We start from the raw sequence: 19,226 nt of genomic DNA on the forward strand, positions 1-19,226 counted from the left end.
AGAGCCTTGTGGGCCAATTAATCAGGGATCGTTATAAGGGCAGTCTGCAACATCAGCCAGTAGTCCGAAAGCCCAAGTCTAGCACAAAAGCCTGAGGGACTAGTCAAGCATATCTTGTCCGCAATATTTTTCTCACATGTCAAGCGTATGAACAGACTATCGTCAAACAGTGAAAACTAATACAGTGAATAGGCAAAATACATTATCGACATTTTGGAACATAAAACACAACACTTAAATTGAATCTTTGCAAATTGGTTCAAACTCAATCAATGTCAGTAAACATGCCACATGAAAAAGCAATGGTACCAAAACCATTATGACTACTATGCTGACTTGGTTGATGCATGTCATCGTATCCCAATTGCGTGGATCGATGCTCATGATGTCAATCACTGGATTGTCTGGTCCAGACTCAATTATTTACAGACCGCCGTCATATAGCTGGAATATTGCTGAGTGCTGCGTTAAACAACAAACAAACAAACAAACTATGAAACATTTCCAATCTGTGTTGAACTTGTGTCTTTATTTGTCATGGCAATAGAAAAATGAACAATTAACTTCAAGATGAAATATAACTCATGATAGATGTAAATACGTCCCGCAGTTATGTACTGTTTCGGGGTAGTAAGCTATAGTCATGGCAAGCGGCCATGTTTTTTTACTAGCCCAAATGTGTTAGTTGGGTCAAACATTTTGCCTCAGCAACGATCAGTATTTAGAAACTAGGAAGGTTCTAGAGCCCTCAAGGCTGTTCTCTTCTATCTTGGTTCAGACTTTTTTTTCTTAGCAGTCAGTTGAAAAAACTGGCCAACAAAACAAAAAGATGAAAGTATAAAAAATTAAAAAGACATTTGACAGTTTTTTTAAAGACAGACTTTGTTTTACAATACTTATACCATTTACTGGCCATCGACTATTTATCAACATTTCTGCAATATTCAAAAAATAAAGTCCCCGCCTACTACTAAGTTTTATTATTATGAAACTAGGAGCAGTCATATATCTTGTTGATTTTAATCAATAGAAAATGTTTTAGTAACTTGTTGTCTGCCAACAAGTGCAGACCAGGATTCCTCTATTTAATGATCTACGTTAGCTTATCCATAACACTATCTACCTAGGCACAGGAGGCACAGGGGACACAGTCGTCTAAGGCGCCGCAATTCGCTGTGGAGTTGTGTCCCTTGGGGATGCCAGAAACCTATGACCGTGGGTACCAATCTCAGTTTGACCCAATTAGGTGTGTCAGCACCATACCCGTGCTCATGGGTTTCACCAATGTGGTAAACGTCCAAGACCTGCATCACTTCAGGCTTCCCTCCCGCATCAAGCTGATACACTGGGATATAACTGGAATATGGTTCAAAGCAGTATATAACCCAATTCACTCACTCGCCATTACTTGGGGTTTTGCAGCAATTAAACTTTCCCCAAATTAAAGTTAGATTCTGATTGTATAATTTCAATCATTTGGCCAATCGAAAATGAGGACAGAAACTTGATACCAACATACCCAGAAGTAACTGCTTTGGTAGGCATTTAGAAGTTGGAGTACTAAGTAAGGATAAGATTTCGGTGTAGGTTCTACACCGTTATCAAGCAAGTGATTGTTTGATAACGGTGTAGAACCTACACCGAAACATCACTCTTAATTGTAATAAAGAAGTTGTCCATCCATAAATTCTTATCCTTACCTATACACAGAAATGACTGAATAATGTATTTAACGTTCAAAGTTAATCTACCTCTTACTTCAAATTAAAATGAGAATACTTAGGTGATTAAGAGAATACAATATTAGCCTGCTCATTGGGCATGCAATTTTTCAAAACTGAGTGTCCGTCAGTAAAATAGATCGGGCATATAGATAGATACTGTCGGGCAGGCGGATATTTTAAACACTGGTTTTGCAATATATTCAGGTTATGCATATTTGAAAACAAATTACCAAATTCATCATCATCAAGATCATATTCACAAATATGTGTCACCCTTCTAATGAAAATGTGCAAAAGCAAAACAAGTAGTGATCGTGACTGCAATAACACGATGTTGGCAATAAGTGGTTCACCTTTGAGAACTGGTTGCCAGCCAGTCGGTGTTGTCCCAGCAACATGTAAGCGACATAATTTATAGATGTTTGGAGGAATAAAACACAGAATACTACTGAAACTACTCTAGGATTGACAACTGAAACCCTGATCAACACACCATTTCAGGTTTTTGATTTTCATTCCAAATATTAGTGGGTCCATACAAAGATAACATAACCTACTGACTAATGGTCTGCGACAATCAACACTAAACTCAATATCATCTTTAGTTTTACATTTATTGACTGTAAGCTAAGTTAGAAGTTCAATTTCGGTTTGTTATTTATGGACCAATGAGATGATATACATTGAATTTTTGGCCAAACAATTTGCAAACAGGTAACCAAATAAATTGCTTGATAGACATTACTTAGAAGTTGACGGATGACAAGGTAGAGACAATTTTATGGATAACAACTTCTTTACTACTGTAAAAAGCGACGTTTCAGTATAGATCCTTATACCGTTGTCAAGCAAGACTGAATGAGGGACATAGTGCAGAATATATATAGTAGGTGGAGGATTAACACCTTAACTTACCTATGTTATCCCACTCATATATGCAATTGTTGTTACTGTTAATCCTCCACCTACTATATATATTCGGTACTTAGTCCCTAAGTCAGTCTTGCTTGACAAAGGTATAAGGATCTATACCGAACAGTCGCTTTTTACAGTATTAAAGAAGTTATTATCCATAAAATTGAGGTAACCAAATAATTGTGGAAAAAACATACCCTACAGTATAGTATCAAGGGATGTTCCAAATGATAATTTGCAATATTAGGGTCATGATTATGACAACAGTAATGCAACTTTTTCAAAAGCCTTAGACCAGAAAAATTCTGTTCGGCCTTGTGAGATTAGCTAATAAATGGCACATGATAATAGTAAAATCTACTGAAAATGATGCTAAGAGCAAAATTCACACTAGTGGACTCAAAATTTTTGGCACAGACTGTGACAAACATCCCTTTACTTCAAATCTACACCAGATAATCAAATGAAAATAGTCATTTACAAAACGCCAAACATCAAAACCTTTATCCTGAAAATAAAAAGCTCTTCTCAGCATGTTTGAACTTGAAAAGCTGGAAATGGTTAAAATTGGAACATGCATTTTTTTATTTGTGCATGTTGATGAATTTTACATAAGAACACCAGTACAAAAAAATAATAAGGCCGATCAAAAATGAAAAAAAATGCCCCCTAAAATGTCATGTCATATGGAATTCCCCCTGTTAAGAAACAGAAAATTATTGATATTTGAATATTAATTTTTTTAACTATAAAGAAAACATAAAGTCACCATCATGAATTCCTTGGTTGTTCACCTTGAGGACTGAGGTGTCACTTTCAAACAGTACCACAGATCCGTTTTCTGATTCTCAATACACTTAATAAATGCATGTAGTTTTAACATCCTATGACATTGACAATGTTATTGGGACTGCTGGAGTTAGCCAACGACCTCCTCACTCATCATGTAAGGCATAAAAACACTTGTATCTCACACATTCACCAAGAAACTACCAAAATTGTTCAGAAATAATGTTTCATTGTGAATAAAATGTATTGCCAAGTACGTATGCACATCGAATGCATTTCTGGCATCCTATGTTAATTTCTCCTTTTAATTATTTTGGCCCAAATTTAGGTCCTGCCAAACAAATCTAACGCTCTGAAATAAACAATTATGACTGAAGACTTACATCTATGCGATGAAGTATCGAACAGGTTATTGTCGGTACAAAGTCGATGGTAAGCTGTCAACATGAAAATGTAAATGAAAAGAAGAGAATAACAGCAGCATGACAATTTCAGCCGTGACGGTGATGAAAACATCTTTCAAAAACACCCACCTTTGAAAACACCATATGTCTCGGTTTGTGGTTTCGATCCATATTTATTGTTCCAGAATTGATGGTCATTCTTGCCTAATAAAATCCCGTGCATAACGGTTGTTACTTCAATGAGATACCATGAAGCACAAGTCAGTTCGGCATCCTCGCTACATCACGGAAGTGGGAAACTGTCTGCTTCGGAAAGCCCCTTACGACCTCAACACGCACCAGCTCATGTGGTATTTGCCTCACAACTATTACAATACTCATATTTACAGTGGTCGTCTGCTGCTGATGGTTGAACATCAAATAAAAAAATCTAAATTTGGTCCTTAATACCAATCATTGTCTAATTGACAAATTTGGGTATGCAAAGAGTTTGAAATGTGGCATTACCACAATCTCTCAAAATACTTGACATATTTTTTGCATAAATGTATATGTGTACTACTCAGTCTCTTTTTATGAAGAAAAAAACAGGTAATGATATTGTAGGCTTGAAGGAAGGAATTGCATAATGTGGGGGTTGATCCAATCGTTAGGGGGAGGGGAAGTCACAAACCATCATAAGGATTTGTTATACACAAGGAAGAGAATATATGGATGTCAACTTCTTTATTATGAGGAATACAACGTTTCGGAGTATATGCTTACTCCTTCATCAGATGAATGCCTTACTTACTTACTTACTTTGGAGATTTAACGTGCGCTTTCCGACTGATGCGTATTTCGCACACGGGCCCGGCCAGGCCATTAAGTGTGTTTCCGAAAGGGCCGAAAGTGGTGTGTGCAACCCAAGAGGGGGCTTTAGGGGCTGCTTATATAGAATTTGGGAATTTTGAGATTTGGAATAGATGCCGATGGGGTTGGGGAGGAGAACTAACAGAGCTGGGTATGGTGGATGTTTGTTTGTTTATGTGATTTTGATTTGGTAGGTTATTGTGTTTTTAGATGCGTTTTATTAGTTCCGTTTTTATTAAGAATACGCCTAAGTCCTTGAAGTTTTCTAGTTTATTTTGTGGGTTTAGTATTGCTTCTAGAGTGAGAGCCTTGTTTAGATTGAGGGTGGTTTGTAAAGCGGTTCGATGTGTTAGGTAGTGTGTGCAGTGGATGAGTGCGTGTTCTGGGGTTTCTGGTTGTTGGCAGTTACCTGTAGTGTGTTGGTTTTTTTAAATTTAGGTGGTTATTTAGGTTGGTGTGTCCTGTTTAGAGTTTAGTGATAACTCTGTCGATTTTTTTTGATGGATGGAAAATTTTTGGTTTGGTTAGTGGTTTGCTGAGCACTTTTTTGATTTGGCTATTTGAGTTTAGATATAGGTTATGCCATTTTTGTGATTTTTTGCTTGTTTACACTTTTAATTTCTGATTTTGAGATGGGTAAGTTTAAGCTTATTTCTGGGATTTTGAGGGATAGTTTAGCTGCTTTATCGGCGTTTTCATTACCGTATATTCCTACGTGGGCGGGTATCCACAAGAAGGTTATTTGTTTGCCTGCCTTAGTTAGGTCGTTGGAGCTTTTAAGTATTTGATTTATTAATTTAGGTCGGTTTTTGGTATTTTTGTTTTGGAGGGCTCGCAGTCCACTTAGGGAGTCGGTAAGTATTAGGATTTTTTTGTGGTTTTTGGATTCTTGATTATGGAGGGCTGAGGCCATGCCCATTAGTTCTGCCGTGAATATTGATTGGTTGTTTGGGAGTCGGAAGGATTGTGTGGTTTTAGTTGGTTGTGTGGTATGGACTCCGAAACCTGTGTGTTTGGAGGTCGGATCTGAGGATGAATGCCATGAGGCAGAGAGCATATATATGTACATGTAAGGACAACAAAATTAATAAGATAACAAAAGAGGGAAAATAACAAAGGGTAGAAACTAACAACGGAAGCCAACAGATGATTGGCGCTGATAGGTGATTAGCAATAGACGATGGACGCCAACACTTTACAGTAATTAGCACTGATAGGTGATTAGCAATAGACGATGGACGCCAACACTTTACAGTAATTAGCACTGATACTTATAGTATGGAAGCCAGTACCTGTACATATATATGCTCTCTGCCTCATGGCATTCATTCACCTGATGAAGGACTAAGCATATACTCCGAAACGTTGTGTTCCTCATAATAAAGAAGTTGACATCCATATATTCTCTTCCTTATGTGTATCACTTCTAAATGCCTTTCAAAGACCTTTATTAAACATGTTTTTCAAAATCTGTAGTGTAACACAATAATTCATGTGAAATATATACCGTATTCAGTGTAATAAGCGCCCCGCTCTTATAGGCGCCCACGGCGATATTTGCTACTATACTGGCTAGTGCACAATCTCAATCAGCACCCCTTCCAATTGATCAATGTACACAAGACTTATTTATTCGTGTATAATACGTGTGTTATATGCATCCTTAATCATTGGAAATTAAATTCTGAGTGAGTGAGTTGGGTTTAACGCCGCTTTTAACAGTATTCCAGTTATATCGCGGCGTGTCAGCCCGAAGGGATGCAGGTCTCAGACGTTTACCACTTCGGTGAAACCCCCGAGCACGGGTATGGTGCTGACAAACCTAGAAACATAATCAGGGCGAATCGGGATTCGCACAGCGAATCGCAGCGCCTTAGACGACTGGGCCACCCGTGCCCCCAGTTTTGAAAAAATATATATTTTGAATGTAAACATTTCAGGCTGTCAGCATAAACCAAGCAATTTACGATTGTTTTTCACCAAAATAATATTCTAAGATGAGCCATCTATTTCTAATTTTGAGAGCGCCTTGGGCGCTTATTATGTTGAATACGGTAGTAACAAAAAGGTGAATCTGTAAGGGTCTGAATGGTACTGATATCTGCAGTGTTTATACTTTAGGTCGATTTATCACAGTTGCAATCTGGAATGCAATCATACTTGGTGCAAGTAAACCTGGAGCCCTGGAGCCCTGGAGCCATTCACTACTATCAGTCACATGCCACAGAACTCCTCTCACACATCTATGTAAATTGACTGGATGGCTATTTTTAGCGTTGAGTCATTAGCATCAGAGTTGACATAAAGACATCGCAGTAAATGGTAAACAAAGTTTATATATATAACCTTGGTTTGTCATTGAACATTAACATCTAAATGAAGATGAAAGACGTGTCTTTTGTTCTCTAACCAAATTAAATATAGAATTTGAAAATTGAGAAAACAAGCATTTATCATTTTGAATGTAAAAATGTTATCTTTTGTTCAAATCATATTTATAATTATTTCATTTTATTGAAATGCTGTAACTGTTAATAAATATATGTCTAAAATGTATTCCATCAAATGTTTATTATATTTAGTGTAGACAAATATATTTCCTTGATTTATTTTTGTAGGATTTTAATAAATAAGAATGCAGAGAAGAGGTTAGATTTGCACAAGTCTCTAAGGAAATGATTATTACTTTTAGTCATACTTTCTAGATTATATCAAAACAATAGGAAAAAGTTCTCCCTACAAAAGACTGGCGTTCTTGTATTGTCGATTATCCAAACTTGCAAATAGAAGGATAGAATATCATACATCCACTGACTTATCTCCAGTATGTACTTAGAGCAAAGCTAAGAGGAGATTAAAACAGCTACAACTACAACTGTTCTCAGAAAACAAAATAACATTAATCTCTAACCAACAAATTGAGTAAATTTTCACATACAAGGGCAAAATGAAAGTAAAAATCCTTTCAACAGTTCGTTTCAGTAAAAATTGGTCAAATATAAAAAAAATAAGCCCATTTAAAAGTTCTTTCACTTATTTGGTGAATAGAGTGAAAATAGTATGAAATAAGACCATTGACATCATATTTGTCGCCATGAATTAATGCAGAACCCAATGCATTGCAGACATACTTGGAGACTACTCGTGTATTCTTGTTATTAAGAAAATAACTGTGATGAAAACAGAAGCTTTCAGGGAACTAGTTTCATATATGACTAGTTGTTAGGAATATACTTTTGCTTGCTTTTATAGTGTTTGGCTGAAAAAAGAACATCGACCTTTATAAACTTATTTCATATGATGATTAAAATATTTTCCTGGAACCTTGAATTTCAACACTCATCATAAAAATATATTTAAAATTTCAATATTTCTCCCATCATTCCTTGCTGACCGCCATTTTCTTCGGCGGCACGTTTCTCTGTTCTGGACAATAACTTAAGTGGTTAGGACGCTAAATTATTATCATGGGGGACAAAATTGATATGAGTTTAGATGACATCATTAAGTTGAACAAAAAGCCATCACGCGGGGGTCGGGGTGGTCAAAGAGGGGGTGGGGGTAGAGGCAGGTCAGTCCGTGGGGCACAGCGAGGCGGTGCACGACGCAGTCAAAGAGGTGGTGGAGCCGCCGGTGTTTTTCGAGGAGGCATCCAACGCAGAAATCGTCCACAGAATTTCCAGAGGGTACAGTATATTTAAAGTCTAACGTCAGTTCAGGGTAATTGTCCACTAAAGACTGAGGCTTTTTAAACATTGAACGACAGTGATAGCTACAACAAGAAACCATTGTTATTTACAGTGGGAAAAACGAAGACCTAACGCTTTTCACTTTTTTGGCAACAGGTAGGCTAGCCAGAGCAAATCCCATACGACATTCTTCTGACATTCCCTCAGAAGAGAGAAAGAGAATAAGACACCACCATTTTTGTTGTCTCATTTATTTATTAACTCGCAACCTTTCCTTTACGTAAATTATCAATAATCAAATCTCAACAAACGCATGGAAATGGCCTATTAAATAGAGACAAAGAATATTTTTCATGTACAAGTCAGGTAACCACATCTACCCCTTTTGAAATGATAGGTTGAACAGAGATTTCAAATGACATGAGCACAAATGTCACTTATCCTGGAGACCACATTAGAAACTAGTATTTCTCGTTAAGTTCCCTATTGCCATATAGATCTAACACCTTTTCGAACAGCCGTATTGATATCGAGAGTCTGAGATATGACATTATCGAAACTGGCACCTTGAGAGTGCACACATTCAGCCTGTCTACGTTTGGTTAATCAGAATAACCGTGCACCAGTCAGAACATTCTGTCATCATTGAGTATTGTGGTGCCTGTATCCATTCATAGAAACCCCACTCAAGTACCATACCAATCTCATGTTTGAAAATAGGTGCCATCACTCCAGTGCAGCAACAGTTCACAAACGATGCAATGGAGGTCACATCTTGTCTTTCATTTAGGATTTTGTTTGCTGAATTCTATTGTTGAAGACATCACCTGCTGGCATGAAGCAGAATTTGAGTTTTGATTTTATTTTGATAGAGAACCTCTTTGCACCGAGATTTAATCAAAAGTCAGTTTCTAAACAATTTGCCCTTTATTATCTACCACCTTGATACGAAAATTTTGATTTGTTCTCAAGAAAATCCCTCTCAGGATTCTGATTTACAACTCACTCAAAACCCTGGACTCAACCAACAGTGACCAAAGCTGCTTCACTCAATATATTGGCTAACACCAAAGAGGTTGCATTTTATTTAGTCAGGGTAGAATGGAGATAAATATGGTGATTTCAATGTAGAGTTAGGTATCCAGTAAATTTAACCAGGCTAAATGTTAATAATTGAAACCTCACACTGTGCTTTCAGTTCTAAATTCAATTTAGCGCAATTTAGCACGCAACGTAGCTCTGCATTGAAAACACAGGATATTTATTTCCTAATTTCATTTTAGATATGCACCACAGCATTGCCATGATTGCTACTCTCTTGTTATCAGGTCACTAAACAATAAATAAAACTTCATTTGTATTCTATCTATTTTATCGACATTATCTACTCACTTACAATCTAACTTTATGTTAAACAATTCAGTGCATGGGCCAATACTCATGCTACTGTAGCAGGGCGTGGAGTCATCCCATAAATGACATCCTTACCTTGTCAGCTTGCTGACGAGGTTAACCTCTTTGGTCATGTGGACAAGGCGTCCGACCTCAGATTAGAAGGTCCATGGTTCAAATCCCATCACAGGACTCGGAAATTTTATGGCCGCTACACTACCAATCACTAGCTTGTCTGGTCCAGACTCGATTATTTACAGACCGCCATCATATAGCTGGAACAATATAGTTGTAAAACAACAAACAGACAAATAGTAATCTTCAGTAACTTCATAATCCTCATCATTACTGTCAGTTTCATTTAATTCATTTGAAGAAGAACTTGAAAATGTATGTTTCAAATTTGACCAAATTGCAGATTCATGTTCATGGGCTAATATTTCTTCATGGCTGATACTTGAAGATCACATGATCCAAGAGTAGTCGAAACATTTTGCTGATTTGCACAGTGGACAAAAAAGATTGCAATCACCAGTTGTTTCATTCACGATTATTTCCAGCCATGGGTACGACATGTACAATGTTTGCCAAGTTTTCTCAGTTGAACTTTGTAGTTTAGAACGACCTGTGAGACTACGGCATGATGAACAAGTGACACTAGTAAGCAGTACATTCAATATTTGTGCTGCAATTTAATGACTTGTCTGTTTAAGCGTCGCTGGCACAGTCTTGTTTTGTAATCAAACTTGTGATTGATTTCTGAGTCGCCGTGTTTTATATACATGCAAAATATACATGAATTTTTCACCGATCAGATTTAACAAAGGGGATTCACTGCAGGATACCGTTTCCTTAGCTTTCAGGACTTTGCCATAAAGGACACATAATAATATTAATTGTACTTACAGCCCGTCAAGAGCAGTTATGGGTATCTGTTATTACAGCTCCCCATATTGTCTGTAACTTAAGGAGGGGCAGTCGGGTACCCTAGTGGTTAAAGCATTCGCTCGTCACGCCAAAGACCCGGGTTCGAATCCCGACATGAGTACAATGTGTGAAGCCCATTTCTGGTGTCCCCCGCCATGATATTGCTGGAATATTGCTAAAAGCGGCGTAAAACCATACTCACTCACTCACTCACTCACTGTAACTTGAGGAATATTAAACTTAATTATTTGGGGTTCCCTGGATCCCCCCTTTGTATGTTGAGGTAAAACCCTGTGCACAATGAATCATTATGAATTGTGGTTTAATTGGTTTTGTGTATCTACTTGTACTAAAGCACAAATTATTTCCTCCATTGTGTTTTTCCTGCTTCATTTTATACATTTGAGTGTTTATACCTTTGAGTTTTTCATTGAATGCATGCATTTCTGTACGCAAGTTAATTGAAAGTAAATGGGTTTTGAATATTTTGGGGGCATATTTTATGCACTGCTTATCTGTAGCTCTGATACCTGGTTGATGAAAATAATCACACGTAATGTTGTGAAAACATTTAGCTTTACACTAAATGAGTTCTCATTCCTTGCCTTGTTTGTTTCAGACAAAGGAAGTGCCTGATGTTTGGCAGCATGACATGTACGATGGCGGTATGGGTGCCAAGAGAGGTCTTGTCGGAGGTCGCCTGGGAGGTGGCGGAGGAGGGGGTTCAGCGCAACAAGGGAAGCTTCTAGTATCAAATCTTGACTTTGGTGTAAACGACTCTGATATTCAGGTAATTATCCAGGCTTGATTTAGAGAACTTGATTTAACTTGCTCCAGGTGCTTGTTGACATGACAACCTAGTTGCACCAGTCAAAACCGGGTAGCACCCTGTTTCATAACTTTATCGAAGTTGAAGCATAGCCCAGTCTTCTGTCAGTGTCTGTAAATTAATAAAGTAATGCTGTAAAATGTTTCAGGAACATGTGCATATACTCTGTAAGTGTCCAGTTTGATGACATCAAGCCTAACAAAGCATGACAGATTATGCATAACACTAGGATCGGTGAGGTGAAATGGGGTTTAACTTTGCGTCCAAGATAATTATATAGCGACATTCGTTTGTTCCGAAACCATTCGTTGTGTCCCTGGCTGTGCAATTGCTGGAATATTGCTAAAAGCTGTGTAAAACCTTCTCTCACACACACTCACTCACTCACAGCTGTTTGACTTACGGTCTTGTCCTGATGGCATGGGGTGACACCATATTCATCATGCTAGTTGGCCTTGTCAAGACACACTCACACTACAGGCCACTGTGATGTAGCTTCATATTCACTTGCAGAATCGTGTCCCTTCGGCATGCCAGAGACCTATGATTGTGGGTTCAAATCACAATTCGATCCAATTATGTTTCTAACCATACCCATACTCGTGTCTGAGGCCTGCATTGCTTGGGGCTTTCCTCTGTAAGAGGTGACTAACAGGATCGGGTGGTCAAGTTCGCTGATTTGGTTGATGCATGTCATCGTATCCTAATTGCGTGGATCAATGCTCATGACATCAGTCACTGGATTGCTTGGTCCAGACTTGATTATTTACAGGCTGCCATCATTTAGCTGGAATATTGCTGAGTGTGGCATAAACAAACAAACAAACTTTAAGCTGATGGAACTGAAATACTGTTGAAAGCAGCATTAATCCTAACTCACATAGATTTCAACAAAAGACTTATGACAAGATGGACTTAACTGACAAGCTCCAAAATCGTTAATTATCTCTTGATGAAACTTTCTACGCATATCATTTTAGTGGTGAACTGGTGCCTTTTGTAGACCTGGCTAATAAGATCGATAATTGGAATTATCGTCGATGGGAAGAAATATTAAAGATTATCAACATGAAATTGTCATCGATAATAACTTGCATAAACTATTATGATGAAATAAAGTTTAGATTTACCCAAACAGACTTGTTATTGTCGATCATGTCAATTGTTAAAGACGGAAAGCAACTGTTTTTGTTATTTTTCAATATCCACAATGTAATCCATGCTTAAACGTGTCATTGCTCTCCAGCTCTCCTTCTAATGATCAAATATCACTGGATTCAGACTTGATTATTTTTCAGGCTGCTGTCATATAGCTTGTATATTGCTGAGTCCGGCGTTGGACAACAAACAATATCTTACGTCTTGACCTAAACTGGAAATTGGCACCAGATTGTGGATCGTTATCTCCCTCAAGATTACAAAATACTGTTTCTTAGTGCTTTTTAGTTCAGCTTACTCAAATGAAATTTCATTTTTGACTTGTGTAATTATGACAATGGCACTCTGTTGCTGTTGCAGGAATTGTTTGCTGAGTTTGGTCCATTAAAGAAGGCAGCAGTTCATTATGACAGATCAGGTCGATCTCTAGGTACTGCAGAGGTGATCTATGAAAGAAGAAGTGATGGAGTGAAGGCCTTAAAACAGTACAACAATGTACCTCTTGATGGTGAGTAAGCTCTAGCATGGCCTGTAGCTGCATTGAATGAAAGCCTGTTGCAGAGCTCCAGATAAGCTGCGTATCTGCGTAAAATACGCGCCAGAAATGCAGAAATACACAGTAAAATAAAATCCAAGCGTATCAACTACGCAACGAACATTACAGATACGCTACAAAAATAAAACTTGTGCGTATCATCAAAATATTGTGAAGTAACCCTGCGTGTTAGCAAATCAGCAACTTGTTTTGAAATTATAAACGGGCATTCCGTCAACCTTTCTAAACTCCACGATGACAGTTACATCATGATAATTTGCCATCACACTTTCTTGTGGAAGTATTGTGGTATTTTTGAGTCCTATATAGCTCTCGAACCCACACGACACCAGTTGCAGGGACTAGATGAATAGTGTTTTTAAATATTTAACTTAAATGCCCACATGTGTAAAAACTAGTGGGTAACAGAAATTTGAATCCCCATATAGAATTACTGATACCCAATGATTTTAAAATGCATGGGTAAAATACTCACATCTGGAGCTCTGCTGTTGGATTCAGCGGGAGATTAGCTTCCAAGTATCCCATTCTTGTCATAACACAGCCCGCCTTTGTGGTCTAGTGGTTGAGCGTCCACCTAGAGATTGGAGGGTTTGGAGTTCGATCCTCAGTGGCGTCACCCCAAAAGACGTTAGAAGATGGTATTTGTTGTTACCCTGCCTGGCCGTGGACTTAAGGGGCTAAAACTATGGGCTGGCACTTATAAATCAGTCTGGACTTGTACAAGCAGACAGATGTACGCACACACATTGCTATGTAAGTGCAACTACCATATTCAATGTAATAGGTGTCCAGGGAGTTCTCAAAATTAGGAATAGAGGGCTCTTATTAGAACATAATTTTTGTGGGGGGAAAAAAGGTTGAAAGATCATAAATTATACGAGAATAAATAAGTTTTGTGTGCATTGATCAATCGGAAAGGGTGCTAATTGTGATTGTTCACTAGCCAATATATATGTAAATATCGCCCTGGGGCGCTTATTACGTCAAATACGGTATTCTATTTTCAATATGACCCACTGACATGTAAGGTACATTTCTTATATTCCTTACTCAAATTGCCCAACTGTTAGCATTACATTTGCAACATACCAACCACAATTTTGTGTCTTGGAATTAATGATGTAAGGCGCCAATTGCTTGATATTTACGATATTTTCCGAATGAAATTGATCCAGGGGGAATAACTCTGTTATTTTGTCATCTTCTACAAATGCCTAACTGTAGTATTCTTACTGATTCGGATCAAAGCATGCATGCTTGCATAAGACATTCAGTGTACAGTATAAATCAACCCATGTCCACTTCGAGACAGTTGGACAATTAAGGTTATCTCAGGCCTCTTGTTCTATGAAACGACTGCCTCCGTGGCCTAGTGGATAGAATGTCTGCCCGGAAAGCGGAAGGTCGGTGGTTCGATCCCGAGTCAAATCTTACTAATAGATGTTAAAAGATGATACTTGTTACCCATGGGCTTGGCATTTAGGGGACAAAACAAGGACTAGTCGCCTGTATCTGGTGTGCCTGGTTTCACAGTAGACCTGGTTTCACAGTGGGCCTGCACTATAGAAACGTCATTAGTGCAGACTTACAAAACGAAGATCGGAACAAAATACTAATTTTAATTTGGTAAAGTTGGTAGCTATGGCTTGTTATCTTTTCAAGCGGCGTTCGGGTGGCCTAGTAGTTAAAAGCGTTTGCTCGTCATGCCGAAGACCCGGGTTCGATTCCCAACATGGCTACAATGTGTGAAGCCCATTTCTGGTGTCCCGCGATGTGATATTGGTGGAATATTGCTAAAAGCGGCATAAAACCATACTCACTCTTTTCAATGTTGAGAATTCTTTGAAATGGGGAACATAAACTGTTTCTCCCGTTATTTGATTGTTTCATTCATACAAAAGGAGTTCTTGATTCACCCCTCATGATATCAATCACTGAATTGTCCGATCCAGACTTGATTATTTACAGACCACTGCACATAGCTGGAATATTGCTGAGTGCGGTGTTAAACAACAGACTAACCAACCAACCAACTTGATTCACCCGTGGTGAATGACCAATTTGGGTGAGTGTAGTGAGAAGTCTGAACCCATGAGACTGTTTAGCAACTATCATGTCTTGTTTCAGGTCGTGCTATGAACATCCAGCTGGTTGGCCAGGCAGCAGGGGAGACAGCCAGGCCAGCCTTCACCGGGGGGAACAGACAAGGGGGGAGGTAGGCATGGCAATACGTTCAATGTGGAAACTGAACAAAGTACGGATCACTTCCCTTTGCTAGTATCCATGTAGCTCAGTAAGCCTTAGTGACATGTATGTTTTTATTGGTGGAATCTTAACCTTCAATGGTGCCAATGAATGAATTAAGGATTACTTCTCTTTGGTAGTAACTATTCATGCAGGCTCGTAAGCCTTTGGAAATAAAATTATGTTCTTAAAATGTTTATGCAACGATGTTGATGTACCTACGGCCAGGACTGGTCAACTGATATCAGAGGTTCAAAATCACTTCCTGCCTATTCCATGTTTAAGACAGATATAATACCAGAGATGTATGTGACAGTGATTCAATCTATATGTTTACTCAGACGTTTGGCGAAGTTCAGATGTGGTATAGATACCCTTGATATAGTTATTCAGACATTCTGAAGATAATGATATCTTAACATCGATGTGATAATGTAAATATTACCAAGAAGATGAATACCATGTGTTTTAAAATGTCAAGTTTTATGAAGGTTTAAGAATCAAATACCTATCTGACTATAGTTATACGTATCCAAAACAAGGAATACTTGTACAGCTAATGAACAGCAAAAATAGACACATTCTTCACAGACTTGCAATTTTTGTCAGTGTTACATGGAATATTAATGAACCTCAAATGTGATTATCTATTCAGATCCAATATACAAATGGTGCTCCATGTCAAATTTACCAATAACAAAATGTCATCGGCCTCATGGACGAATATACAAAACAAATCTGTTTGTAAGCCTTTGTTGTGGTCAATTACATTAAGCATGTCTCAAGATAGAGTTGTCATGTTGTAGTTATGGCGGCAGCAGCAATCGAGGGAGCAACAGAAGTCGAGGTCGCAGCCGAGGTAGAGGAGGGTTTGGTGGCAGAGGTCGGGGGAGAGGGCAACAGAAGACGCCTACAGCCGAAGAGCTGGATGCTCAACTTGACGCATACAATGCTAAGGTGCGTGTATGTCACTTTATGTGTGAAAACTTGTAAAGATTAATGGAATGCAACTGAGGAATAATGTTTCCTATTGATCATATAGGTCATTGATTGAAATGTTGAGAATACCACTCAACATTTCCTGAGAACCAATATAGTCAACTTCATTTAACTGCGTGGTCATTTGCAAATGTTGAGTTGTATAGTATTTAGTGTGTTCAGTTTGGCAGCCAATGCCTGGTCATCTGGTTAAAGCCCTAAAAAATAGTGTTACTGTTATTATGTCTCCCCCAGAATGGAGGGAGACATATTGTTTTTGGCACGGTTCGCGTCGGCGTTTCCGGACCATAACTCAGAAACCGTTTAATATTTTTTCGCGAAACTTTGTATACACATTAACCCAGCACTGAAGTGGTGCCTTTTGCTATTTAGAGATTTTTGACATTTTTATTTTTTCTCGTTTCCATGGAGATATCTTGAACATAGACTCTGAATGGGGGTAAGCTTGGTTTCCGGACCATAACTCGGAAACCGTTTAATATTTTTTCGCGAAACTTTGTATACACATTAACCCAGCACTGAAGTGGTGCCTTTTGCTATTTAGAGATTTTTGACATTTTTATTTTTTCTCGTTTCCATGGAGATAAGTTGAACATAGACTCTGAATGGGGGTAAGCTTTGTTTCCGGACCATAACTCAAAAACCGTTTAATATTTTTTCGCGAAACTTTGTATACACATTAACCCAGCACTGAAGTGGTGCCCATTAGTTGTTTGAAATTTCTAGGAGTTCTATTTTTGTCTCTGTTATTTAGTAATGGAGGGTGGGAATGAAGAGATGGGGTTTAACGTGAAGTAAACGAATGAATGGGGGTTAGTGGAGAGAGGGGAGACATATGTTTTTATGAGTAAAAACACTTTCTAGTTATAGCTAAAATAGATAGAATTTGTTATCAAATAAAAATAAACAAAAAACACGAATTTCACTGACCCACTTCTACAAATATGGAAATGTCAGAACAAACCAGTTGACTTCACTATTAAATGTATTCCCTATTACATCACCTTACAATGTGAGAGATAATGGCCTGTTGTCAAGCAATATGAGGGCATTATCAAGTTACAGTGGCAGACTCATTTCTGATACCATGCGGGCGGCCTGATGATAATTCTATCCATTTCAACTATAAGGTATGATATAACTGAAATGCTCTTCACTCACACATAACTATACTGTTGATTGGTTGTTTTCAGATGGATGTCGATTAACAAGAACCCGGTGATCTGGCTGGAATACTTTAACAGATGGCAGATACAGTTCACAACAAATAAGCATAACTACCAAAATGTCAATGTTTCTTGAAGTTTTGGTTTACGCCAGTTTCTGTCTTACTGTACCAACTGTCTCCCATGGTTTTGTATTTTATCACCGAACAAAGACCTCTCTAATCGTGCAAAACAAAATTTTATGGTAAATAGCACTTATAGGAACACAGGTGCTGACAGTTTTAGAATTGTACAGTTGAAGTATTTAATGTTTTATCCTCATCAAACATACTCATTGTTTGATACAGTCAAACAAAATAGTTTGTGTGGTATCCAATGAAATAGGTTTTGAATTGTTCCAGTTGAGATAATTACTGTACTTAAGTTTATTTTTCACTCTGGGAAACCATGCATATTATTTTGTTTGTAATCCATATAGTTCCGTTCATTTGCATCTTATGTGACTGTGTGCTTGTGAGGTGAATCTGTGGTACGCATGTTGTCTGTGTGAATGGTTGCTCCATCATGTCACTGTAGCTTCTATTGAAATCAGTTACGATCGAGAGAATCTCATCAAATTCATTGGTTTTTAATTGACCCAGTTATTTTATAGGGAGAAAATAGACACTAAGTGCTGAATCATTTCTGTCCATTCTAGCATGACCCTCAGCCCATTGTATATGAAGAATTGATTTCTTAGGTACTTGTTTCACTTGTCAGTCCAATGTATGAATTGATGCAGGATAAATACTATATTTCTTCCTAAATATGACTTGTTTTCCTTGTTTAGAATATGAAATTGTTTTTTTGCTCCTAAATCACTGCGTAGCTGGGGTTCAATGTGTGAATCATGGTGCATGATAGTTCTCATCAAGATGACCCTTCCTTGTATGTATGTTTGAAAGGTTTCCTACTGACTTGTGGAGCATTGCATACTGAATGATTCATTTGAGTCTTGGGAGTAACAACTCTACAGCCAGCTGTCTGAAATGGCTGCTTACCAAAATTAGGATGGGCGGTCGGGTAGCCTAGTGGTTAGAGTGTTCGCTTGTCACACCAAAGACCCAGTTCGATTCCTGATACGTGTGAAGCCCATTTCTGGTGTCCCCCGCTGTGATATTGTCAAAAGCGGCATAAAACCATACTCACTCACTCACTCACCAAAATAATCGAGATGACATAAGAGAAAACAGTTATAATAATAATCATAATGATGATGAAAGGTCTGCAGCATCACACTGATCTCCATGAAACCATGTAAACAATTTCACATTTTTTAAGTAGGTTTGGGTGTGTGCTCTGGCTCTGTAGGTTTGAAGACACTAATCTATGCACCTGGAAAATTGCTAAGCACATCACGTTTTATGTCATATGTCCTGAACTTCAGTGTACTGTTTGGAAATATCGGCATAATGTTGAAACCGTAATGTGTTGATGCAAAGAAATATTTGAAAGGGTAGTCAAATTATATGGATTGTAGTAAGCAGTCATCCATGACGCTGACCGAAGGTCTTGCAGATTAAACAAAGACTGGTTGTTT

The 19,226-nt window shown here is 38.1% G+C and overlaps 2 protein-coding genes across 6 annotated transcripts in view; one reads left to right on the forward strand and one right to left on the reverse strand.

The window, feature by feature from the left end:
* The window catches only part of LOC139469752 (regulator of G-protein signaling 7-like), a 110,068-nt gene extending 105,929 nt beyond the window's left edge, over positions 1 to 4,139 (reverse strand). For all 5 annotated transcript variants that reach the window (XM_071252034.1, XM_071252033.1, XM_071252031.1 and 2 more), the window contains exon 1: positions 3,962 to 4,139. In XM_071252034.1, coding sequence (XP_071108135.1) covers positions 3,962 to 4,030 — 69 coding nt within the window. In that variant the 5' untranslated portion in view covers positions 4,031 to 4,139. The remainder of the gene's footprint in view (positions 1 to 3,961) is intronic.
* A 3,940-nt stretch (positions 4,140 to 8,079) lies between these two features.
* Positions 8,080 to 18,453, forward strand: LOC139469753 (aly/REF export factor 2-like). The gene is made up of 6 exons (XM_071252035.1): positions 8,080 to 8,370; positions 11,312 to 11,482; positions 13,040 to 13,187; positions 15,366 to 15,453; positions 16,289 to 16,439; positions 17,675 to 18,453. Exons 1-6 carry the CDS (start codon positions 8,152 to 8,154, stop codon positions 17,687 to 17,689), a joined length of 792 nt encoding a protein of 263 aa, XP_071108136.1. The 5' UTR covers positions 8,080 to 8,151; the 3' UTR covers positions 17,690 to 18,453.
* Positions 18,454 to 19,226: the final 773 nt, after the last annotated feature.

The sequence above is a fragment of the Haliotis cracherodii genome, unplaced genomic scaffold (genome assembly GCF_022045235.1).
Source record: "Haliotis cracherodii isolate W230 unplaced genomic scaffold, xgHalCrac1.p SCAF_2, whole genome shotgun sequence".
NCBI classification, from domain to species: Eukaryota; Metazoa; Mollusca; class Gastropoda; order Lepetellida; family Haliotidae; genus Haliotis; species Haliotis cracherodii.

What these genes read in the sequence shown, in the direction of transcription:
- LOC139469753 (XM_071252035.1), top strand. Translation starts at nt 8,152, where the DNA reads ATGGGGGACAAAATTGATATGAGTTTAGATGACATCATTAAGTTGAAC. An exon ending in TAAACGACTCTGATATTCAG is followed by an intron (nt 11,483 to 13,039) that starts GTAATTATCCAG and finishes TTGCTGTTGCAG; the next exon opens with GAATTGTTTGCTGAGTTTGG. An exon ending in GGGAACAGACAAGGGGGGAG is followed by an intron (nt 15,454 to 16,288) that starts GTAGGCATGGCA and finishes GTCATGTTGTAG; the next exon opens with TTATGGCGGCAGCAGCAATC.